Source organism: Haliotis rufescens, unplaced genomic scaffold (assembly GCF_023055435.1).
Source record: "Haliotis rufescens isolate VD_foot unplaced genomic scaffold, xgHalRufe1.0.p SCAF_13, whole genome shotgun sequence".
In the NCBI taxonomy this organism is placed as follows: domain Eukaryota; kingdom Metazoa; phylum Mollusca; class Gastropoda; order Lepetellida; family Haliotidae; genus Haliotis; species Haliotis rufescens.
This window is the reverse complement of record NW_025963813.1, coordinates 11,973,743-12,000,086: the sequence shown is the minus strand read 5'-3', so window position 1 is coordinate 12,000,086 and position 26,344 is coordinate 11,973,743. Positions and strand designations below refer to the sequence as shown.

The 26,344-nt window shown below is 41.4% G+C and overlaps 2 protein-coding genes across 2 annotated transcripts in view; both read right to left on the bottom strand.

Annotated features, from left to right (window-relative positions):
• Positions 1–15,225, bottom strand: part of LOC124139143 — a 39,549-nt gene extending 24,324 nt beyond the window's left edge. The window contains exons 1-10 of the mRNA XM_048394193.1: positions 14,725–15,225; positions 13,450–13,493; positions 13,151–13,191; positions 10,932–11,032; positions 8,904–8,988; positions 5,012–5,128; positions 4,432–4,633; positions 3,770–3,862; positions 2,737–2,826; positions 2,145–2,265 (exon numbers count right to left, since the gene is read on the bottom strand). Coding sequence (XP_048250150.1) covers positions 2,145–2,265; positions 2,737–2,826; positions 3,770–3,862; positions 4,432–4,633; positions 5,012–5,128; positions 8,904–8,988; positions 10,932–11,032; positions 13,151–13,191; positions 13,450–13,493; positions 14,725–14,869 — 1,039 coding nt within the window. The 5' untranslated portion in view covers positions 14,870–15,225. The remainder of the gene's footprint in view (positions 1–2,144; positions 2,266–2,736; positions 2,827–3,769; positions 3,863–4,431; positions 4,634–5,011; positions 5,129–8,903; positions 8,989–10,931; positions 11,033–13,150; positions 13,192–13,449; positions 13,494–14,724) is intronic.
• Positions 15,226–15,328: 103 nt separating this feature from the next.
• LOC124139141 lies at positions 15,329–25,218 on the bottom strand. The gene is made up of 6 exons (XM_048394758.1): positions 24,919–25,218; positions 22,838–22,908; positions 19,742–19,945; positions 18,162–18,394; positions 15,858–15,979; positions 15,329–15,506 (listed from the first exon to the last, which is right to left on the bottom strand). Exons 1-6 carry the CDS (start codon positions 25,048–25,050, stop codon positions 15,366–15,368), a joined length of 903 nt encoding a protein of 300 aa, XP_048250715.1. The 5' UTR covers positions 25,051–25,218; the 3' UTR covers positions 15,329–15,365.
• Positions 25,219–26,344: the final 1,126 nt, after the last annotated feature.

Here is a 26,344-nt window from a genome sequence, read left to right as displayed (position 1 = left end):
AGAGGATGAGTGAGTGAGTAAGAGGATGAGTGAGTAAGAGGATGAGTGAGTGAGTGAAGGATGAATGAGTGAGTGAGAGGATGAGTGAGTGAGGGAGTAAGAGGATGAGTAGGTAAGAGGATGAGTGAGTAAGAGGATGAGTGAGTGAGTGAGAGGATGAGTAAGAGGATGAGTGAGTGAGTAAGAGGATAAGTGAGTGAGTGAAAGGATCAGTGAGTGAGTGAAGCATAAAACCTCAGTCAGCTCCATTCCAGCTTTTTCACTGTGGCAATTAAACAACCAGCTATTTTCCAGGCAACTAGCTATTGATATAATGAGCAACATCCCTCACCGTGGGGGTACAATGACACACAATCAGCCATATCACAGAGCCTGACAATCCGATCCAATTTAGTCGCCTCTGGTAACAAGCATGGACTGATGTGGACCTGTTCTAACCCTGGTATCAACAGGTTGGGTGAGTGAGCGAGAGGATGAGTGAGTGAGCGAGAGAGGATGAGTGAGTGGGTGAGAGGATGAGTGAGTGAGTGAAAGGATGAGTGAGTGAGTGAGAGGATGAGTGAGTGAGTGAGAGGATGAGTGAGGAAGAGAGGATGAGTGAGTGAGAGGATGAGTGAGTGAGAGGATGAGTGAGAGAGGATGAGTGGGTGAGAGGATGAGTGAGTGAGTGAAAGGATGAGTGAGTGAGTGAGAGGATGAGTGAGTGAGTGAGAGGATGAGTGAGGAAGAGAGGATGAGTGAGTGAGAGGATGAGTGAGTGAGAGGATGAGTGAGAGAGGATGAGTGAGTGAGTGAGAGGATGACTGAGGAAGAGAGGATGAGTGAGTGAGTGAGAGGATGAGTGAGGAAGAGAGGATGAGTGAGTGAGAGGATGAGTGAGTGAGAGGATGAGTGAGTGAGAGAGGATGAGTGAGGAAGAGAGGATGAGTGAGTGAGTGAGAGGATAAGTGAGTGAGAGGATGAGTGAGTGAGTGAGAGGATGAGTGAATGAGTGAGTGAGAGGATGAGTGAGTGAGTGAGAGGATGAGTGAGGAAGAGAGGATGAGTGAGTGAGTGAGAGGATGAGTGAGTGAGAGGATGAGTGAGCAAGAGAGGATGAGTTAGTGAGTGAGAGAGTTAGAGGATGAGTGAATGAGTAAGAGGATGAGTGAGTGAGTTAGAGGATGAGTGAGTGAGTTAGAGGATGAGTGAGTGAGAGGATGAGTGAGTGAGAGGATGAGTGAGTGAGTGAGGATGAGTGAGGAAGAGAGGATGAGTGAGTGAGCAAGAGGGGATGAATGAGTGGGTGAGAGGATGAATAAGTGAGTAAGAGGATGAGTGAGTGAGAGAGTGAGAGGATGAGTGTGTGAGTAAGAGGATGAGTAAGAGGATGAGTGAGTGAATGAAGGATGAATGAGTGAGAGGATGAGTGAGTGAGTGAGTGAGTGAGTGAGTGATAGGATGAGTGAGTGAGAAGATGAGTGTGTGAGTAAGAGGATGAGTGAGTGAGAGGATGAGTGAGTAAGAGGATGAGTAAGTAAGAGGATGAGTGAGTGAGTAAGAGGATGAGTGAGTAAGAGGATGAGTGAGTGAGTGAAGGATGAATGAGTGAGTGAGAGGATGAGTGAGTAAGAGAGTGAGAGGATGAGTGAGTAAGAGAGTGAGAGGATGAGTGAGTAAGAGAATTAGTAAGAGGATGAGTGAGTAAGAGAATGAGTGAGTGAGTGAGAGGATGAGTAAGAGGATGAGTGAGTAAGAGGATAAGTGAGTGAGTGAGAGGATGAGTAAGAGGATGAGTGAGTAAGAGAATGAGTGAGTGAGTGAGAGGATGAGTAAGAGGATGAGTGAGTAAGAGGATAAGTGAGTGAGTGAAAGGATCAGTGAGTGAGTGAAGCATAAAACCTCAGTCAGCTCCATTCCAGCTTTTTCACTGTGGCAATTAAACAACCAGCTATTTTCCAGGCAACTAGCTATTGATATAATGAGCAACATCCCTCACCGTGGGGGTACAATGACACACAATCAGCCATATCACAGAGCCTGACAATCCGATCCAATTTAGTCGCCTCTGGTAACAAGCATGGATTGATGTGGACCTGTTCTAACCCTGGTATAAACAGGTTGGGAAAAATAGGACCCAGCAGTGTTAATGTGTTCTTACTTACCGTCCTTGTAGGCTTGGGCAACGAGAGAAGTCATCCAGCACAGCCACTGGGCAGACTTGGACCATGAGGACGTGTAGTTCACATAAAACCCATCCTCCACCATCAGGGGCACCAGCTGATCCTGCAAATAAACACAGTCAATTCATCCAGGGAACAAATAATGGAATTTCTTTTTTGAAAAAAGTGCTTTTGACTTATTTTGTTTCATGTTTTATTGTTTGTATGCATTTCTTTTTCTCTCTATAGAGTTTTCTGTTTGAAGAGAGTGAGTGAGTGAGGTTTTACGCAGTTTTTTGCAATATTCCATCAATATCACGGCGGGGACATCAGAAATTGGCTTCGCACATTGTACCCATGTCAGGAATCGAACCTGGTCTTCGGTGTGACGAGCAAACTTTTAACCACTAGGCTACTTGACTGCCCCCTGATATTATGGGTAGCAATCAACCTTGTTGGGGGATGATGATACACAAGGAACCATGTCCCCAAGCCTGACTACCCGATCCATTAAATCGTCCCTTACGACCAGCAATAGGTTGCTGGGGATCAAATGTGACCCAGAATCCCCACAATTTGTCATAACTACTCCTACCTTCAGTCTCTGCTGCAGATCGGCTGACACAAATCTCAGATTTTTCACAGAGCCTTCGACCAGGTAGAAACAGTTCTCTACTCCGCTAGCCTGGGAACAATGACACATAGATGATACACCTAGCCATACACAACAGTCATAACTTTTACCATGATTTCCTGTTTATAACCAACCTGAACTCAATGAACTTAAAGTGTTGGGGTAAGGCAACCAAGAGGCTACATTTACAAGTGGGCTTCCCCAGCAAACAGTCATCCCTGTCCGACATGGCTAACAGAAAGTTTCACTATTTACAATAGAATAATTAACAACAGATATAAAATCATTGACTTTGTGTCTGTCACAACCTGATGTGTTAAAAAATGTAAAAGGAGAGTTTGCCACTAACGTGGCTATATCCCCCGCCCCAGTTGCAGAATTTATGACATAATTAAATCTAAACAAACCCTAACCATTTTTAACCGAGGTGGAACTTGTCATGGAAATTGTAAAAAAAAGAAGAATTTGGAACCTGAGGCCATCTTGTTGCCATGGAAACGTAAAAATATAAAAATTTCTAAAATTTCTAAATAGCAAAAGGCACCAGTTCAGCATGTACCTGACAGCCCTGCAAAGTTTGATGAAAAAATATTGAACGGTTTATGAGTTATGCTCTGGAAACAAACCCTACCCTCACAGAACCTAAGTCCATCTTGTTGCCATGGAAACGTTGCAAAATAACAATTTCTAAAATTTCTAAATAGCAAAAGGCACCAGTTCAATATGTACTTGACAGGCCTGCAAAGTTTCATGAAAACATATTGAACGGTTTCTGAGTTATGCTCCGGAAACAAAACGTGACGGACGGAGCCCGTTTCTATATCCCCTGCCAACTTTGTTGGGCGGGGGATAATAAGATTTGAAGCTCAGAAAAAGATCTGAATACCTTATTTCCTTGTGCATACTGTGTGCACTTGAGAAAAATGGGTACCAATCACATTGGGTGAAACACTTCTCCACCCACCAACCCCCAATACACACACCCCAGCTGCACCTTCATATTGTTGACCTGTCTCTGAAAGCGTGACCCCCGCCAGCTGTTGTAGTAGTCGTCCCATGACTTCCTCTCTACGATGAAGGGCAACAGCTGAAACACATCCACACACTATGTTGCAGTTATGATGTATATGTTGCAGTGGTACAATGATGAAGCTGGGCAATGATACATGTTGCAGTTATATCATGCTGCATGTTGCTGTTGTTCATTGTTGCTGTGGTACAAGGTTGTAGCTGGGCAATGTTACATGTTGCAGTTATACCATGCTGCATGTTGCTGTTGTTCATTGTTGCTGTGGTACAAGGTTGTAGCTGGGCAATGTTACATGTTGCAGTTATATCATGTTGCTGTTGTTCATTGTTGCTGTGGTACAAGGTTGTAGCTGGGCAATGTTACATGTTGCAGTTATATCATGCTGCATGTTGCTGTTGTTCATTGTTGCTGTGGTACAAGGTTGTAGCTGGGCAATGTTACATGTTGCAGTTATACCATGCTGTAAGTTGCAGTTGTTCATTGTTGATGTGGTACAAGATTACAGTTATTTGGCCATACAATCTCTGACTCTTTTGAAGAGCTAACCAAGGTTATATCATTGTTGGAAGCAATGATAACAAAGATATCACATATGAGGCAATTCCTGCAAGGTAGGTAACTCTAACCGTTTCTGCTGATCTGTTGTTGCCATTGTACTCCGTGTGTGGACTCGGGAGAGGAGGGGACAGGATCCAGACATAGTCCCCTGCAGGAAGACTGCGGATCAGAGTCGGTATCCCATGATCCCTTGCAAGCTTTGACAAGCGCTGCACATCACGTTCCTTATCATCAATAACCAAATAGAGACGCCTTGTACCACACTGTGAGCTGAAACAATTTGAAACCAGTAAGCATGGTAAAACATATCACAGATATGTGACAATGTCCTCTAAGCCCAAGACTACAGGATCTTGTACTGCTAAGGGATGCATCTCTAGAGAGCAAACTGAACCACATTTACTTTTGGGAGTACTATTAGGGATAGAGGTGAACTGAATATAGTAGTTGGTAACTTATGTATTGTTCCTTATGCATGAATTATAATACTTAAAGAGACTGAAATCTACAACCTTTGAGAGACAAATCCCTAATGTGGTCTTTATAATCATCTGAACCAAATTCAAACACAAGTAGTACAGTTCCCAAATAATAGGAATATACATTCAAATTAGACTTGCTGCAGAGGTGATATCTTAAACAACTTACTAAATGTGTTGCACCGGTACAGTGGGAACATTGTTGCCTGCCATAAATTTGGCGACAGCTGTGTGGAACAGATGCAGCTGCTCTCCAAGCCTCTGTCCACTCTCTGTCAAGGCAAAGCTACAACACAACAATATTACAAGTCTCTGTCCACTCTCAGTCAATGCAAAGCTACAACACAACAATATTACAAGCCTCTGTCCACTCTCAGTCAAGGCAAAGCTACAACACAACAATATTACAAGTCTCTGTCCACTCTCAGTCAAGGCAAAGCTACAACACAACAATATTACAAGCCTCTGTCCACTCTCAGTCAAGGCAAAGCTACAACACAACAATATTACAAGTCTCTGTCCACTCTCAGTCAAGGCAAAGCTACAACACAACAGTATTACAAGCCTCTGTCCCCTCTTTGTCAAGGCAAAGCTACAACACAACAATATTACAAGTCTCTGTCCACTCTCAGTCAATGCAAAGCTACAACACAACAATATTACAAGCCTCTGTCCACTCTCAGTCAAGGCAAAGCTACAACACAACAATATTACAAGTCTCTGTCCACTCTCAGTCAAGGCAAAGCTACAACACAACAATATTACAAGCCTCTGTCCACTCTCAGTCAAGGCAAAGCTACAACACAACAATATTACAAGTCTCTGTCCACTCTCAGTCAAGGCAAAGCTACAACACAACAGTATTACAAGCCTCTGTCCCCTCTTTGTCAAGGCAAAGCTACAACACAACAATATTACAAGTCTCTGTCCACTCTCAGTCAAGGCAAAGCTACAACACAACAATATTACAAGTCTCTGTCCACACTCAGTCAAGGCAAAGCTACTACACAACAGTACTACAAGTCTCTGTCCACTCTCAGTCAAGGCAAAGCTACAACACAACAATATTACAAGTCTCTGTCCACTCTCAGTCAAGGCAAAGCTACAACACAACAATATTACAAGTCTCTGTCCACACTCAGTCAAGGCAAAGCTACAACACAACAATATTACAAGTCTCTGTCCACTCTCAGTCAAGGCAAAGCTACTACACAACAGTACTACAAGTCTCTGTCCACTCTCTGTCAAGGCAAAGCTACAACACAACAATATTACAAGTCTCTGTCCACTCTCAGTCAAGGCAAAGCTACAACACAACAGTATTACAAGCCTCTGTCCCCTCTCTGTCAAGGCAAAGCTACAACACAACAATATTACAAGTCTCTGTCCACTCTCTGTCAAGGCAAAGCTACAACACAACAATATTACAAGTCTCTGTCCACTCTCAGTCAATGCAAAGCTACAACACAACAATATTACAAGCCTCTGTCCACTCTCAGTCAAGGCAAAGCTACAACACAACAATATTACAAGTCTCTGTCCACTCTCAGTCAAGGCAAAGCTACAACACAACAATATTACAAGCCTCTGTCCACTCTCAGTCAAGGCAAAGCTACAACACAACAATATTACAAGTCTCTGTCCACTCTCAGTCAAGGCAAAGCTACAACACAACAGTATTACAAGCCTCTGTCCCCTCTTTGTCAAGGCAAAGCTACAACACAACAATATTACAAGTCTCTGTCCACTCTCAGTCAATGCAAAGCTACAACACAACAATATTACAAGCCTCTGTCCACTCTCAGTCAAGGCAAAGCTACAACACAACAATATTACAAGTCTCTGTCCACTCTCAGTCAAGGCAAAGCTACAACACAACAATATTACAAGCCTCTGTCCACTCTCAGTCAAGGCAAAGCTACAACACAACAATATTACAAGTCTCTGTCCACTCTCAGTCAAGGCAAAGCTACAACACAACAGTATTACAAGCCTCTGTCCCCTCTTTGTCAAGGCAAAGCTACAACACAACAATATTACAAGTCTCTGTCCACTCTCAGTCAAGGCAAAGCTACAACACAACAATATTACAAGTCTCTGTCCACACTCAGTCAAGGCAAAGCTACTACACAACAGTACTACAAGTCTCTGTCCACTCTCAGTCAAGGCAAAGCTACAACACAACAATATTACAAGTCTCTGTCCACTCTCAGTCAAGGCAAAGCTACAACACAACAATATTACAAGTCTCTGTCCACACTCAGTCAAGGCAAAGCTACAACACAACAATATTACAAGTCTCTGTCCACTCTCAGTCAAGGCAAAGCTACTACACAACAGTACTACAAGTCTCTGTCCACTCTCTGTCAAGGCAAAGCTACAACACAACAATATTACAAGTCTCTGTCCACTCTCAGTCAAGGCAAAGCTACAACACAACAGTATTACAAGCCTCTGTCCACTCTCTGTCAAGGCAAAGCTACAACACAACAATATTACAAGTCTCTGTCCACTCTCTGTCAAGGCAAAGCTACAACACAACAGTATTACAAGTCTCTGTCCACTCTCAGTCAAGGCAATGCTTCAACACAACAATATTACAAGCCTCTGTCCACTCTCGGTCAAGGCAAAGCTACAACACAACAATATTACAAGTCTCTGTCCACTCTCAGTCAAGGCAAAGCTACAACACAACAGTATTACAAGTCTCTGTCCCCTCTCTGTCAAGGCAAAGCTACAACACAACAATATTACAAGTCTCTGTCCACTCTCAGTCAAGGCAAAGCTACAACACAACAATATTACAAGTCTCTGTCCACTCTCAGTCAAGGCAAAGCTACAACACAACAATATTACAAGTCTCTGTCCACTCTCTGTCAAGGCAAAGCTACAACACAACAATACTACAAGTCTTTGTCCACTCTCTGTCAAGGCAAAGCTACAACACAACAATATTACAAGTCTCTGTCCACTCTCAGTCAAGGCAAAGCTACAACACAACAATATTACAAGTCTCTGTCCACTCTCTGTCAAGGCAAAGCTACAACACAACAATATTACAAGCCTCTGTCCACTCTCGGTCAAGGCAAAGCTACAACACAACAATATTACAAGTCTCTGTCCCCTCTCTGTCAAGGCAAAGCTACAACACAACAATATTACAAGCCTCTGTCCACTCTCTGTCAAGGCAAAGCTACTACACAACAGTATTACAAGTCTCTGTCCACTCTCTGTCAAGGCAAAGCTACAACACAACAGTATTACAAGTCTCTGTCCCCTCTCTGTCAAGGCAAAGCTACAACACAACAATATTACAAGTCTCTGTCCACTCTCAGTCAAGGCAAAGCTACAACACAACAATATTACAAGTCTCTGTCCACTCTCAGTCAAGGCAAAGCTACAACACAACAATATTACAAGTCTCTGTCCACTCTCTGTCAAGGCAAAGCTACAACACAACAATACTACAAGTCTTTGTCCACTCTCTGTCAAGGCAAAGCTACAACACAACAATATTACAAGTCTCTGTCCACTCTCAGTCAAGGCAAAGCTACAACACAACAATATTACAAGTCTCTGTCCACTCTCTGTCAAGGCAAAGCTACAACACAACAATATTACAAGCCTCTGTCCACTCTCGGTCAAGGCAAAGCTACAACACAACAATATTACAAGTCTCTGTCCCCTCTCTGTCAAGGCAAAGCTACAACACAACAATATTACAAGCCTCTGTCCACTCTCTGTCAAGGCAAAGCTACTACACAACAGTATTACAAGTCTCTGTCCACTCTCTGTCAAGGCAAAGCTACAACACAACAATACTACAAGTCTGTCCACTCTCGGTCAAGGCAAAGCTACAACACAACAATATTACAAGCCTCTGTCCACTCTCAGTCAAGGCAAAGCTACAACACAACAATATTCATCCATTGCACTCAGCACAGCTCAGGCCAAAATGTACTTGAGAAAGACATTTAAGACAAATATGTAACACAAATGTATTTCAGTCAGACATAGAGGAATATAGTACACAATAACAAAGACACAAATGTGCTCCTTACGTGTGTCTGTCGGCAGCCTCCTTCTGGACAAGACCTTTGTTCATGAGTGTATTCTCCATGCAGTCAAACCCCCCGACATAGCGACCTGTGACCAACACAACACGGCAAACTGAGATACTCTGTCCCAAATATGTCTCAAAGAAATCCTCTCAAAAAGCTTTTGAACTAATTGTCATAAGGATGTATGAGACAAAAATACAAGTTATGAAAAAAATGCAGAATATGTGAGTGTCCCAAGCTTGCATCACATTGCGAAGTTCACTGCAAGTTCCAGAAATAAAGACATCAATAGCATAACAAAGGACCAACTCAACACTGTCATTTACCTAAAAGTGTTTCTCACTGGGTTCCATGTCAAGTCTGGTCACTGTTTGTTCACACAACGTCATCAAGCAGTTATGACTGGGTCATGTCCGGTCACTGTTTGTTCACACAACTTCATCATGCAGTTATGACTGGGTCATGTCCGGTCACTGTTTGTTCACACAACTTCATCAAGCAGTTATGACTGGGTCATGTCTGGTCACTGTTTGTTCACACGTCATCAGGCAGTTATGACTGGGTCATGTCTGGTCCCTGTTTGTTCACACAACTTCATCAAGCAGTTTTGACTGGGTCATGTCTGGTCACTGTTTGTTCACACAACGTCATCAAACAGTTATGACTGGGTCATGTCTGGTCACTGTTTGTTCACACAACTTCATCAAGCAGTTATGACTGGGTCATGTCTGGTCACTGTTTGTTCACACGTCATCAGGCAGTTATGACTGGGTCATGTCTGGTCCCTGTTTGTTCACACAACTTCATCAAGCAGTTTTGACTGGGTCATGTCTGGTCACTGTTTGTTCACACAACGTCATCAAACAGTTATGACTGGGTCATGTCTGGTCACTGTTTGTTCACACAACTTCATCAAGCAGTTATGACTGGGTCATGTCTGGTCACTGTTCACACAACTTCATCAAGCAGTTATGACTGGGTCATGTCTGGTCACTGTTTGTTCACACAACTTCATCAAGCAGTTATGACTGGGTCATGTCTGGTCACTGTTTGTTCACACAACGTCATCAAGCAGTTATGACTGGGTCATGTCTGGTCACTGTTTGTTCACATAACTTCATCAAGCAGTTATGACTGGGTCATGTCTGGTCACTGTTTGTTCACACAACTTCATCAAGCAGTTATGACTGGGTCATGTCTGGTCACTGTTTGTTCACACAACTTCATCAAGCAGTTATGACTGGGTCAAGTCTGGTCACTGTTTGTTCACACAACTTCATCAAGCAGTTATGACTGGGTCATGTCTGGTCACTGTTTGTTCACACAACTTCATCAAGCAGTTATGACTGGGTCATGTCTGGTCACTGTTTGTTCACACAACTTCATCAAGCAGTTATGACTGGGTCATGTCTGGTCACTGTTTGTTCACACAACGTCATCAAGCAGTTATGACTGGGTCATGTCTGGACACTGTTTGTTCACACAACGTCATCAAGCAGTTATGACTGGGTCATGTCTGGTCACTGTTTGTTCACACAACTTCATCAAGCAGTTATGACAGTTCCAATCATTTATGATGGCATCTACATTCTTGGCATCCTTGTCAAATAATCATATAATTACTGGAAAAACAGTTCTCCCCTATATTGTGTGAGAACAGTCAGCACTATTATCAAACTGTTAATACACCATCCTGTACCATAGTATTTATTTTTGGAGAGAATTTTTTTTAAATTTCAAAAGTGAGACTACTCACATTAATTTCAGGACACACTAAAGGCTAGAGGTCAACACTCGCATTAATTTGGTGATGCTTTAATTTCATGATTTACAGAAATTAGAACAATGTTTCATGGTTGTTGACTAGTGCTATTTGGTCTGGAACTGGCACAGAAGTGTGTCAATCTTGTTTTAAAGGTTCAAGGACACATCGAAACTGAAAGTGTCTGTGGACATGACTTATTCAAGTAACCTGACTCAGCCATTGTGGTCCCCCACCCTCCCCTGGTAGGATGCGGAGTCCCCCACCTGTCTGCTTGTCTTGCAAGTCTGTGTCTGTGAAGGGCTGAGCTCGGATCTTGATTTCCCCCTCGTTCATACTCAACATAGGGGGCATGTCCAGGAGCCCTCTGTAACATGGAGACATGTATGTTCATGGTTTTTCCAATAATGCATCTTGTGTGCTCACAAATTGAGGTGAGGTGAGGTGAAATGGGGTTTAACGTCGCATCCAAGATTATTGCACTTATATAGCGATGTGTGTGCGTGCGTGCGTGTGCTTGTACTAGTCCGGACTGATGCCGATTTATAGTGCTAGCCCACTGAGATACCATGCCGCAGTTTAACATGAATACCCCACTCAGACACAGTATACTGACTCCGAGCCGACCAGTCCTTGTTTTAGCCCCTTAATGCCGAGCACCAGACAGGGTAACAAGTACCATCTTTTAACGTCTTTTGGTATGACGCGGCTGGTGATCGAACCCCGGACCTTCCGCTCTCCAGACTGACGCTCTACCACTAGACCACGGAGGCGGTCTACAAATTGAGAATGGAAACGTTTTTTGGCTTGAATTAAATAAATCTAACAAACAGTATAGGTGTATGTTATTATAACTGACAGTTCTATTGTGTTAAGAAATGGTTGATTTTCTCAATCTAACATTAAAATTCTCATCTGCAATAGAATCAAAGATTCTGAGCATGTGCAAGGATTTGACATCAGTAAAATTAATGTAAGTCAAGTAAAGCTTGAGACATGTTGCCAGCTTCGAAGCCCCATGTTGGTTCCTTGCTTGCTTGCTTGCTTGCTTGCATTGGAGATTTTATGTGCGCTTTCCGACTCTAGCGTATTTCGCACACGGGCCCGGCCGGGCCATTTAGTGTATTTCCGAAAAGGGAAAAGAAAATTGGCAACCCAGTGGGGGAATTTAGTGGTTGCTTATATAGAAAAATTTGGAATTTTTTAGATTTGGAATAGATGCCAAGGGGGTATGGTGATTCCTTGGACCAACCATATTTTAACTAAGAGCCCTGGATTTTAAAATACATAAACCCAAATAACCCCCTGAAATTGCAATAGAATCTGTCTTGTGTCTTAAGTAAGTAAGTATTGTTCTGCTACTGAATAGTAATAGACAGGCTTATTCTCTTCAAGTGTGACAGTGCTCTGCAGCCTGGTGCCATTTTCTTGCCTAGTCCTTGACATTGTAGGTAATACTGTGTGTGAAAGTGAGACCTGTCACTGTGTCATTGGGATAATCATTAACTGTCATAATGTGAACTAACAGGCAAAGTGAGGTGATGTGAAAATGGGTTTAACAATCCTTTGTTTATTTGTTTGTTGTTTAACGCCACACTCAGCAATATTCCAGCTATATGACAGCGGGATGTAAATAATCCAGTCTGGACCAGACAATCCAGTGATTGATATCATGAGCATCGATCCACGAAGTTGGGATATGCTGACATGCATCAACCAAGTCACCGTGCCTGACCACCTGATCCCGTTAGTCGCCTCTTACGACAAGCAAAGTCACCTTTTACGGTAAGTATGGGTTGCTGAAGACCTATTCTACCCGGATCTTCACGGGTCCTTCCATTATCCCATAATGCGAGCACAATCTTTTAACATCTGTTTTTAACACCTGAGGATCGAGCCAAACAGACAAAGTGGTATGTAAGGGTATTTGTTGAGACTGCCTAATAGCCTCAGACTGCCTCATAGAGTGAGACTGCCTCAGAGCCTTAATCAAGTCCAAAGGCTCGAGATTAAAGGGTGCCCTATGGACCAGACAATCCAGGATTGACATCATGAGAATCGATCTTCGCAATTGGGATACGATGACATGCACCAACCAAGTCAGCTAGCCTGACCACCCGATCCCGTTAGCCGCCTCTTACGACAAGCAAAGTCACCGGCAAGTATGGGTTGCTGAAGACCTATTCTACCCCGGATCTTTACGGGTCCTTCTATTATCCCATAATGAGAGCATGATCTTTTAACATCTGTTGGTATGATGCACCCGAGGATTGAGCCAAGCAGACAAAGTGGCGGTCCCAAGGCTCGAAATCAAAGGGTGTCCTATGGACCTTGAGGATTCCTGCCATAGTAGTTGTATCTAGGGACTCATAAAATTTGTAACTTTTCACATTGGGTTCTGACAAGTACCCCGTTCATCAGAATGCAGGAATTTCTATATTCTTTGTGCACATTTAAACAGCCTTGACCATACATGCCACTGTACCTGTACATTCCTATCAGGATAGCAAACGGTGCACGATAGGGCTGAAAAACAGAACAACAGTCTGATAGCTGAATCATGACAAACATTATGAGAGAGTGAAAATAGTGTGGTTTAACACCACTGAAATATACTTCAGTTATTTCCTGGCATGTCAGCTTTTCTGTGAGGAAAGCCCGAAGTGATGCAGAGAATGACAATATGAGAAAGATCATATTAAAAATCTGAGTTACGGCACTGATAATTATTTATCATAATATGATCAATACAATTCCAAAGGCAAGTACATGATATGAACTTACGTGAGGTATGTACTGTTTTGGGGTCCGAGGTGCAACCCTGACATCTGAGAGAAATAGAAATAGCTTTGAAGTTTGTGTATTTGTGAGCAATTGGCGAGTACAGTCATGCCCCGCTTATACGGACTTCAGATATCCGGAAATCTCGGTTCCCGGACGATTTTCATTCAAAACGAAATAATTACTATATAAATTTACCCGTATATCCGGAAATTCAGTTTCCGGAGCCGGACAGTCATTTTCATGCACAAAACACTGAAATGCACACAAATTGTCTCACTTATCCGGACAATACACTTCCGCTGGTGGTAATCCTTTGATTCGTGAGAAGTCAATTAAATAAGTGACACTGAGTTACGTTTGAGACGAGCTTGTTTATTGTAATGTAATCCCCTTTGATAAATATGGCGTCTGTGGAGGTCAGAGGTAAAAGTTGTGTAAGTATGGCCTGTCCACCAGCGAAACATAAGCGACACGCAGCTACAGCTAGCGAAAAAAAAGGGAAATTTGTCTGTTTAAAGAAAAACACCCGTCAGCAAGTTTAGAAACCATCAGTAAGCATTATGGCACAGAATTTGGACATACCATAGGAAAATCGACAATTGGTGACAGTTCAAACTTCCATGACAGACTTTTTGAAAAGTGTATGAATAAAGATTGAGTGGATGTATCTGTTTGCTCTGTCATCTGTCATGAGCTGCATAATTGAAGGGAAGTAACTCTTCCAGTAAGAAGCTGGTTTCAGTTATACGGAAATTCGTTTATACGGACGAATTGTGAAATGACTGTATGTGAATGTTGTTGCGCTCAGCAATATCCAGCTATTGTCTGGCCCAGGCAAACCTGTATTTCAAAGCAAGGAGTGAGTCAGGGTACAGGGGCATTGCCCCAGAGTCACTAAGGACATCTGCTGTAACCAAAACACCATCAGTATCACCTTCATTATCATATATAACAACATGATATAGTCAGTGAGGTTGAACATTGTAACCACTTAATCTCAGCTCCCTTCTTCCCCTCAAGTTTGTTTGTTTGTTGTTAAACGCTGCACTCAGCTATATTCAATTCCCTTCAAGTTGCCCACCAGTGGTGGGAGGGTTTACAACAACAGTACATGAAACGTTACAAATTCTACCGATCATTTTCAAAAGTCATCAATTGTACATGGAATCATTCCCTTTTTCAATGTGTAAAAGGGACCTATGCTGTCTAAGAATCGCAAAGGGGTCTGCCGTGATCAAAGCCACATCTATCATTTCAGCCATGGAGTTATCTTACCTTTGACACCATGGTTTCTCTTGAGAGCTCCAGAATGCAGCTTGTCAGCACAAGTCAGACACAGGCACACCCCAGCTCTCTCACCCACGCCCTGACAGTCTGGGCAGTACAGCTCAGCCGCCATAGCCTCACAGTCTTCACACATCAGGTCCTGAAGCCATGATAGGAATACAGCTGTCAGTCAGACACAGACACACCCCAGCTCTCTCACCCACACCCAGACAGTCCGGGCAGTACAGCTCGGCCGCCATCGCCTCACAGTCTTCACACATCAGGTCCTGAAGCCATGATAGGAATACAGCTGTCAGTCAGACATAGACACACCCCAGGTCTCTCACTCACACCCAGACAGTCATGGCAGTACAGCTCGGCCGCCATAGCCTCACAGTCTTCACACATCAGGTCCTGAAGCCATGATAGGAATACAGCTGTCAGTCAGACAGACACACCCCAGCTCTCTCACCCACACCCTGACAGTCCGGGCAGTACAGCTCGGCCGCCATCGCCTCACAGTCTTCACACATCAAGTCCTGAAGCCATGATAGGAATACAGCTGTCAGTCAGACAGACACACCCCAGCTCTCTCACCCACACTCTGACAGTCTGGGCAGTACAGCTCGGCTGCCATCGCCTCACAGTCTTCACACATCAGGTCCTGAAGCCATGATAGGAATACAGCTGTCAGTCAGACACAGACACACCCCAGCTCTCTCACCCACACCCTGACAGTCCGGGCAGTACAGCTCGGCCGCCATAGCCTCACAGTCTTCACACATCAGGTCCTGAAGCCATGATAGGAATACAGCTGTCAGTCAGACAGACACACCCTAGCTGTCTCCCCACACTCGACCGTCATAGCCTCAATGATAGACTGTCGTCCCAAATGTTCAAAAGATTGTCACAAAGTTATAATAGTACTGACACAGAAGAATGTCCTATGAAAGTTGACAAAATCAAGTAAATGTCCAAATGCCATTTGTCTCTAGAATAAATAATATGATATGATGAGTATAAGCAAAGTGAATTATGATTTTTTTTATGGTGATATATTTATGACATGATAAAATAGATGTATAGTTGACATTGAAGAGAGAGTGCTCCATTGTAAGGAGTGCCACCATGGTTTAGATCACCTGTTTTGCAGTCTTCCTTCCCCCAGAAGTTTTCCTTGTTCTTGGTGTGGAGGTTTGTGCGGCTGACTTCCTGGCACCTTGTCTGGTGGCACCTGGTCTAGCAGCACCTTGTCTTGGGACAGCTGGAACAGACATGTTTTCTTCAACTCAAACAATAACATGAGGGTCACCATCTCGTAATAAAACAATAATTTAACAAGAGTCATCCGAAGATGACATATCCCCCCGACGTGGCATGTTGGTAAACTGTGTGTACCTTCAAATGTGTTTAGATTGGCAAGGAAATCTTATTCCTCGATGCCAAAACCAGAAATATAATGAAGGTTATTAAATATTGGTTCATGTAACTCACTTTCTGATGATCTCATGAAATTGTAATAACATTAACTTCGCAGATTCGCATATGAATAGCTCTGTAGTAGCCTCATGACACAAAGGCATAAAGAGAATGTACTAGGTTATGTAGCTCACATCATATATAGTATATGATATCAGTAAATAGTACACCTTAGAATTATATGTCAGGGGCTACAAATTAAAAAGATTAAAATCTATAAATAACAAACTGCACTACTAGTGAACATGATTGATATGTGCATAAAGTTTGGTGAATCTCTGTCGCATGGTTTAGAAGATATGCTCCAGACGAGGACATTACCCTAAGTTCATCAATTTTCAATTTAAATTGAAAAAATAAAAAAATAAAAAAATCTGTTAATAGCAAAGGCACCACTACATAACCTGCTTGATAGGTGTAAAAACTTTTGAGAAGCTAAGTTGTATGGTTCGGGAGATATGGTCTGGACAAGAGCACTACCCTCAAATTTCCTAAGTTAATAATATTTCCATGGAAAAAACGACAAAAATATAAAATTTTAAAAATCTCTAAATAGCAAAAGACACTTCTACTGAGCCTGATTGGTAAGTGTGACAAGTTTTGGGAAGCTAGGTTGTACGGTTTAGAAAATATGCTCCGGACAAACAATGATTACAGACGGACGGACGGACGGACGGACGGACGGACATACTGATGGCTATATCCCCCCGTCATTATATGTCAGGGGGATAAAAAAGCTGCAGTATATCCAATAAAATAATGGTGAGATTAGTGTGGTTGATTCATTATAATGGTTGTGGATCTGTCAGTTCATATCATGTCTTAAAATCTGGAAAAAATTACGGGACCTTTATCATCTTGCTCATAGTGGATTTGTGAATTTATTGTAACCACAATTGTTTAAGGAATAACCTATAAGATCAGGAGACCAGAATCCTTTATTAATTTACAGCACACATGACAGGAGGGACGGTGGGGTAGTCCTTGAGCTAAAGAAAATAATAATCTTGGTTCTCAGGCACCACCTGCATCATCATAAAGTCCGCCACACCTTTTGTTTTTATTTCCATTTTTAAAAAAACCCACAAAAATCCTAATACTTAGAAACAATGCGATCCAGTATAGCATGCAGTTGATGATACACAACTGTATATTTGGTTACATAAAAGTTTGAACAAGCCAAAAAAACAAAACAAAAAAACACTGCCCACCCTCACTATATTTTCAAAAGTCATTGTCTGAGAACCAATTCTTTTCTCTTTTTTAAGCCTTGTTAATGTAAGATATCAATCAGTGTAAAAAAACAAAAACAAACAACAATTTCAGCTTGCAGGTATCAACAATGAATGGTGGGGCTTAGGAAATATTTGGACATGTCAGCTCAATGTTGGACAAAAGCCAACAGCAATGCAAAACATAGACGTTGTGACACTGGTGAAACCTGCTAGCACAGGTCTGGTGCTGACAAAGGACAAATGCTGAATTCAAACCAATGAGCAGAGGATCCTGGCATAGGTAAGGGGATGCAACTCTACACAACAAAATGTGTCAGCTTAGACCACTCAGCCACCAGTGACTCTGGCTTGACACACAGAAAACATACATACCAACACTGGGCAGAGGATCCTGGCATAGGTAAGGGGATGCAACTCTACACAACAAATTGTGTCAGCTTAGGCCACTCGGCCACCAGTGACTCTGGCCTGACACACAGAAAACATACATACCAACACTGGGCAGAGGATCCTGGCATAGGTAAGGGGATGCAACTCTACACAACAAATTGTGTCAGCTTAGACCACTCAGCCACCAGTGACTATGGCTTGACACACAGAAAACATACATACCAACACTGGGCAGAGGATCCTGGCATAGGTAAGGGGATGCAACTCTACACAACAAATTGTGTCAGCTTAGACCACTCAGCCACCAGTGACTATGGCTTGACACACAGAAAACATACATACCAACACCGGGCTTGGGGCTGTTACTGTAGCCGAGTCTAGCTGCCTGGCGGATGAGGAAGGAGCCGAGTGGATCAACGTGGTGGATGTCAAGCTGCTGATGCTCTGTGTACATCTGCTGCAGGTCTCTTTGAGTGTACAGCGGGTTCATCACAGCTCCCTTCTTCCCTAGCGTCTTCAAGTAGTCCACCAGCGACTCAACAGTTGGCAGGTGCTGGGGTTGTCGTGGAAACTCACTTGAAAGATTCAGAGTGATTGAATACAGCGGTAGAAACTAACAGTTTCAGTCCATGAGTCCTTATAATGATAGCATATAGCCAAACCTTTAAAAATGGCAAAATTCTACTAGTCCTTAGGATACCTTTACCATTGGGCAGTTTGGCAAGGACTATAGGACTAGTGCCAATTTCTAACCCTGGAATATATTCGTGGCTCTTCGTCAACATGCAGTGGATGATCAATTAATTTACAACAGTACTACCATGATACACAAGGTGTTACAAATTCTACTGAACACTTTGAAAATACATCAACAGTTACTGTACATGTAATGGAACAGTTTTGTTTTATGCAGCAGTCAGAAATATTCCTGCTAAATAAAGGCAGCCCTTAATAATCTGTCAGGGCCAGGCAAACCAGCGGTTGACAGCATCATCAACATGCCACAAAAAGCAAACGCTATTGGGGACATATTTGGACCCGGAATGGAGGGTTTGAACCATTGTGTCTCACTTTGATGTGTTGAACTGACGCTTGTCTTGAAGTAGGGGGCACAGGTGGCCCAGTCGTCTAAGGCGCTGCGATTAGCTGTGCAGAGTTGCGTCCCTTGGGCACGCCAGGAACCTATGATTGTGGGTTCGAATCCCGGTTCACCCCGATTATGTTTCTAGGTTTGTCAGCAACATACCCGTGCTCCTGGGTTTCACCGAAGTGGTAAATGTCCGAGACCTGCATCACTTCGGGCTTTCCTCCCACATTAAGCTGACACGCTGTGATATTACTGGAATACTGTTAAAAGCGGCGTTAAACCCAACTCACTCACTCACTCTTGAAGTAAAAGCTGGGTCCCTGTGAATGCTTTCTTAATTTATCATTTTTGGTTGTGTTGAGCCTCGGATAACTCGAAGTTTTAACATGGGTCCCATTAACTTTGACACAGTTGTGTTTGACTATAAATTGTTATGTTGTTTTGCCGGATCATAGCATGTACATGATCATAATCACAACAATAATAAATAACAAAATATGTGCATCACGATGTGAAACATCTTATGATTACATTACAGTTTATACATGCTGCATTACCAGCCCACTGTATGGTTCCACATGGATTCCGGTTAGAATAGATCCCCAGCATCCAATGCTGGTCTCATTGAGTCAACCAAATGGATCGGGAGGTCAGGCTCGGTGACTAAGTTGACAGTGTGTCATCATACGACAACGGTGTGGATCGTTGTCGTTACAATATCAATCACCTGATTGTCTGGTCCAGAATCGACGATTTAGAGGTCACCATCTTATGGCTGGAATATTGTGTTATTCAACAAACAAACAAACAAACTGTATCTCCAGTACTAACTTACTTCTTGGAGTTAAGCAAGACACTAAGAATAGTCCTCTTGCGGATATACGACTTGTGTGTCCATTTCTGTACTCCGATATCATGGGGATGGGCTTCTCTCTGCCGTTCAACCTCCACCATCTTGATATTAATACATGCCACCCAGAAGGGGTTAGAGGTCGTTTCCAGGATAGTTCCATCAGTAAGGTTGTAATGAGCTACAGAGCTAGAGAACACAAATTGACAGTATTATTAATGTTCAAAATAAGAGAGGCTTTATTGATTTCAAATCAAATACAACAATCAATCATATTGAATCAAAATAAATTGTTGAGAAAACTAAATAACATGAAATATTTGCATAAATGTTAAGCCATTCATGATCATACTAATTATAGCAGGACCTTTTGACCTGTTATTTCTGAACAACATAAAGTAAACGTATCTGATCATACTCAATGAGTATTTGTCCCAAGTAACACTTTCTGATTTATGATCAATTTCAAATACTACTATTGACACTTTTCATGATATTTTTTCCAGGCAGATAATCAAGATGCTGAATACTGGGACAGTGCCCCATGTACTAAAATCACAAAACATTTTAGAGCAACTTTTCAATAAATATTAGCTTCCGTGGTGATGTGAACCGAAAATCAGTTCTATCAATCAGAGGTGGTTATTGTGATTTGATGCCTCTGATGGGCCAATCAGGGCCAAGTAACTACCAAATTCATTGAAGAATAATCAATCAGGCCTGAGCGTTTGACATGGCGTTACATGCTTGTCAAGTCCCAACTGACCCACTTTGAGTTACCATAGTGAGATTCCCATGGTGGTCACTAGGTTGGTTGGTTTGTTGGTTTGTTTTTTAACGCCGCGCTCAGCAATATTCCAGCTATATGACAGCGGTCTGTAAATAATCGAGTCTGGACCAGACAATCCAGTGATTAATATCATGAGCATCAATCCACGCAATTTGAATCGATGACATGCATCAACCAAGTCAGCGAGCCTGACCACCCGATCCCGTTAGTCGCCTTTTACGACAAGCATAGTTGCCTTCACGGCAAGCATGGGTTGCTGAAGACCTATTCTAACACGGATCTTCACGGGTCGGTCACTAGGTAGATGAATTTGTCACATTCACCAATATTACTCAAAACATAAGTCCTTGTGTCCATGTGTGTCAGTACCTGAGTTTAAATATTGTACAGAGTTACATGTGTCACTAGCAAGATGTACAGTATCTTGTGTACAGTATTGTCTGTATTTGTTGTTTATTGCCACACTCAGCAATATTCCAGCTAAATGACAGCATTTTGTGAATAATCAAGTCTGGACCAGATAATTAAGTGATTAGCATTCTACAGTTTGTTTGTTGTTTAATGCCACACTCAGCAATATTCCAGCTAAATGACAGCATTTTGTGAATAATCAAGTCTAGACCAGATAATCAAGTGATTAGCATTCTACAGTTTGTTTGTTGTTTAATGCCACACTCAGCAATATTCCAGCTAAATGACAGCATTTTGTGAATAATCAAATCTGGACCAGATAATCAAGTGATTAGCATTCTACAGTTTGTTTGTTGTTTAATGCCACACTCAGCAATATTCCAGCTAAATGACAGCATTTTGTGAATAATCAAGTCTGGACCAGATAATCAAGTGATTAGCATTCTACAGTTTGTTTGCTGTTTAATGCCACACTCAGCAATATTCCAGCTAAATGACAGCATTTTGTGAATAATCAAGTCTGGACCAGATAATTAAGTGATTAGCATTCTACAGTTTGTTTGTTGTTTAATGCCACACTCAGCAATATTCCAGCTAAATGACAGCATTTTGTGAATAATCAAGTCTAGACCAGATAATCAAGTGATTAGCATTCTACAGTTTGTTTGTTGTTTAATGCCACACTCAGCAATATTCCAGCTAAATGACAGCATTTTGTGAATAATCAAGTCTGGACCAGATAATCAAGTGATTAGCATTCTACAGTTTGTTTGTTGTTTAATGCCACACTCAGCAATATTCCAGCTAAATGACAGCATTTTGTGAATAATCAAGTCTAGACCAGATAATCAAGTGATTAGCATTCTACAGTTTGTTTGTTGTTTAATGCCACACTCAGCAATATTCCAGCTAAATGACAGCATTTTGTGAATAATCAAATCTGGACCAGATAATCAAGTGATTAGCATTCTACAGTTTGTTTGTTGTTTAATGCCACACTCAGCAATATTCCAGCTAAATGACAGCATTTTGTGAATAATCAAGTCTGGACCAGATAATCAAGTGATTAGCATTCTACAGTTTGTTTGTTGTTTAATGCCACACTCAGCAATATTCCAGCTAAATGACAGCATTTTGTGAATAATCAAGTCTAGACCAGATAATCAAGTGATTAGCATTCTACAGTTTGTTTGTTGTTTAATGCCACACTCAGCAATATTCCAGCTAAATGACAGCATTTTGTGAATAATCAAGTCTGGACCAGATAATCAAGTGATTAGCATTCTACAGTTTGTTTGTTGTTTAATGCCACACTCAGCAATATTCCAGCTATATGACGGTGGTCTGTAAATAATCGAGACTGGACTAGACAATCCAGTGATTGACAACATGAGCATCAATCCACACAATTGGGATCAATGACATGCATCAACCAAGTCAGCGAGCCTGACCACCCGATCACACCTTTTTACGACAAGCATAGTCATCTTTTATGGCAAGCATGGGTTGCTGAAGATCTATCTGTCCCGGATCTTCACGGGCCGCATTCTACGGAATTGAGATATGGTGACAAAAATAACCACATCAGCAAGTCTGACCACCCAAAACTTATTCGTCGCCTCTTACGACTAACATGGGTTGCTGAAGACCAATTCTGGCCCATATCTTCACTAGGTTAAAATCACTAAAATTCAGTAAATCCTGCTTGTGACAACACATGTAACTAATAGTGCACCCCACTATTTAGACTTACAAACACTGTTGTTTAGATACCATTGCCTATCTTTGATTCTACATGGCAAAAGATGTCACTGTTTATACACGACATGCAGGATTCTGTTAAGTCACACAATAAATAAACCAAAATGTTTGCAACATACCGATCATCTGCAAGGGGTGTATTGTCATAGTACAGGTCATCTATCTTAGCTGCATTGTTCCGCTTACACTCCTACAACACATCGGAAAGACAATGTTATCACTGGCATATGCAAAGTCACTTTAACATGAAAAACTATAAACAGGATATGCATATTTTCCTGTCTGTGAAATCTTATATTACACAATATCCTTCTTGACTCTAAAAGAAAAAGAAAAATCCCTTTGCTGATTTCATAGACTATGGAATGGAGCTAGCTAGACTTGCTTTTGTATGCGTTTCTATATTGTTTTTGTTTTTCCGTAAAATAAATACATTCCAAGGTCATGATGGAGGACTATAGATCCTTCATCAAGTGTATTTGTTATGTTGATAAATCCCCTGGACCCATCTGCCACAAAAGCTTTGTTTCGGAATGACGTCCTATCTCATCAGCAATCTCAGCAATTCAGCACACAATTTCACCTGCTAATGAGCATGAAATGACTCTTCTTAAGAGAGAGTTCGGCAGAGATCTGATGTAAAAATTGCATGCTCATATTAGCGAGGCCTTGATACATTGAATCAAATCAGAAAACTATCACAAACGATCAATCAACTACAATATTTATTCCATAGAGATAGGGTAAGGGAAGTCTGAATTGGCTACCAGGCATTCCCACTGGTATTTGAGGGGGTACACTGTAGTCGACGTTATAAGCGCCCCGCTCTAATAAGCCCCCATGGCGATATTTGCTAATATATTGGCTAGTGAACAAACCCAATTAGCACCCCTTCCGATTGATCAATGCACACAAGACTCATTTATTCGCGTATAATACGCACTCGTTTGTTATATGTACCCTTAATTATGGGCAATTAAATTCTGGAAAAATATATCTGTCGTATTTAAACATTTCAGGCTGTCAGCATAAACCACGAAATTTATCTTTTAACTCTGTTTTTTTTCACCAAAATAATATTCTAATAAAAGCCCCCTATTTGTAATTTTGAGTGCGCCCTGGGCGCTTATTACGTCGAATACGGTACATGGTAATTTGATTAGAATGCTATTTTCAGTGTTGTGTCTTTCCCACCAGGCTCAAAATTAAGCCATGGTGGAAAATGTGTCAAGGGTACTAATGATAATACAATGGGAATGTAATATCCTTGATAACTAAGGATGATTAGGCAGGGAAATGGTGATCTTTAGTTTGTTTCTGGTTCATCTTTCAAATTAACAGAATACATTTTAACAAATTTTCTTATTGTCCTTATTATGCATTGCGAAAGTGATCTGGGGAGTTAGGGAGGGTTAAAAAAAACATTTCCATCATTTATTTTCAATATGCACTAAAGGAACAAGGCTGATGCATTTTCTGTTCTTAATACACACTACTGTTCAAGGTGTTCGCAACCGTGTAATAGCAACCAATGAATGTTGGATTATCGGGTTAGTTTTAGGAGCAGAAAAATGGTTACATAATTACAACAGTATTTGTGTTCTCGTGTCTTGGGTATATACCAGATATGGACCAGAACAATGGTAAATAATAATGGACTGGTAAATTCAAAGGCTTCTTGTCCCATTGAAACCTTGAGAGGTGGAGATAAGGTTCATCTAAAGGCCTATACCGTTTGACTTGTAAGCTTTATCTGACCACTGCAGATGACGTTTTGTCAGTCAGCTGTAATGAGGTAAATGGATCACCAAAAAACATAGATAAAAAATACAAACAATGCATCCGAGAGACAGAGTATGTAATTGTCACTTTGCTTTCACTGGAGTAGTTTTACTGATATTTGAGACCTCTGAAGTTCTTGTAGGCCTAATACAATGTGATCATAACACTGGCCACATATTTATTTATATTTATATTTATATTTAACCACATCTTACTTAGAAGACTCGACAAAATCTAGCGTAAAAAATAGACGAACAAGTTTTTGTTAATTTTTTTAAGAGGACATACGCGGTGCAACTACAAAGCACTTGCTTATAAAACGCAGTAATTGTTGCAACTGTCTATTGTTCTGGGCCTGTCGTATTTTCAGGCAATATTGTCATGCAAACATTGTGATCGAAAATAGGACAATAACAACCTCTTTAATGTAACCAATTGTTGTTCCAGCAAAATCAGTAATGTCAACATATTGCAGGTCTGTGGAAAACGATGCTGGGTTGTACTTTTGCTTATTGCGAACAAATATTCGAATATTTCTTAGTCGATTCATAGTTTCGGTGCATTTTCATGCAGCGTTCATCAGATCCTAAACTTTCTAACTTGGCGCCATGGCAACTCCGCAGATAATACAGTACAACTGAAAAAATATTTTAGAACATCCCAGCAAATATTAATCGATATGTCTTTTAGAGTAAATGAAAATGGGTATTCTATATCGTCGTCTACATTTTTATCGTCTGGATAAACAAAGCCGCTCCCAAACCGGTGACATGATATTTGGTTGTCTATAGAAAATGGGTACATCAACGATGAAGAGGTCTTTGACGCGGTAATATACAGAACATAATGACCCACCCCTATTTCTTGTCACTTTTTGGATGAACCTCCCCATGCCCTTGTACATTTGATCATGACCCTCAATGAGAAAGTGTATTATTTTTTATGACCCACCCCAAGTCATATTTGAGCAGTACATTGAAAGACTTTAAAATAATGATCAAAGGTGATGAAAAGCATTGCAATAATCATGATTTAAACTATGGCTCTAGGTTCAGTCAAACTGTGCACGACAGAGCTCTTCTGACACTCGCACTTACAGACCTACAGAAGTCACTCAATTATTTTGAAACTTATTGTAAATTGCGGAAACTAACTGTAAACAAGGATAAAACGAACGTCCTTATTGGTTCAAAAACTGTACAAAAGAGAGAAGAAAAATGAAAATTATTTTGATTTTGTGGATGAATATAAATATCTTGGAGTTTATTTCCAAAGCAAAAATAACAAATTTAAATAAATACGTTCAAACTGTGTGTGACCAAGCAACAAAAATAATACACATGCATTTTATTACCGGCAAAGAAAAGCACACCTTCAACAATGCTCTGTGGTGAACTTGGTAGAACCAGAGACCATATAATAGATTATATGGTCTCTGGTAGAACCCACTTTGTCAAGATGTTAATAAGAATGTTAAATCTCTGGCCGAAGCTTGTGTCAGGAAAATGTAGCAAACTATCGTATGTATTGTATTCAGGCTTGTACAGAGATTCAATTGTTAATCAAGGGACTTATAAATGGTTGTCTTTTCTAAAAACAAAGTATTGAATAAGGTTGAATTCGTCACGTCGGTTTCCATGTTGTTTGTGAACCAGATGTCGATTTCGTAACGGGATTTTGATTGGGCTATGCATCGAGTCGTTAGTTCAGCCAAAATGTGACTCCGTAATTGCAGTCTAGTTCGGCAAGGGTGTTTACTCCCTTGTCTCGGGAAGATGATATCCCTTTTAAAAAAGACCCCTAAAGGTGGAGTGGTCTGCAAATTACACAGTGAAGCAATCATC

What these genes read in the sequence shown, in the direction of transcription:
- LOC124139141 (XM_048394758.1), bottom strand. Translation starts at nt 25,050, where the DNA reads ATGAATCGACTAAGAAATATTCGAATATTTGTTCGCAATAAGCAAAAG. An exon ending in GTCTTGCTTAACTCCAAGAA is followed by an intron (nt 18,395 to 19,741) that starts GTAAGTTAGTAC and finishes GAATCTTTCAAG; the next exon opens with TGAGTTTCCACGACAACCCC. An exon ending in CAGCCCCAAGCCCGGTGTTG is followed by an intron (nt 15,980 to 18,161) that starts GTATGTATGTTT and finishes TGTCTGTTCCAG; the next exon opens with CTGTCCCAAGACAAGGTGCT.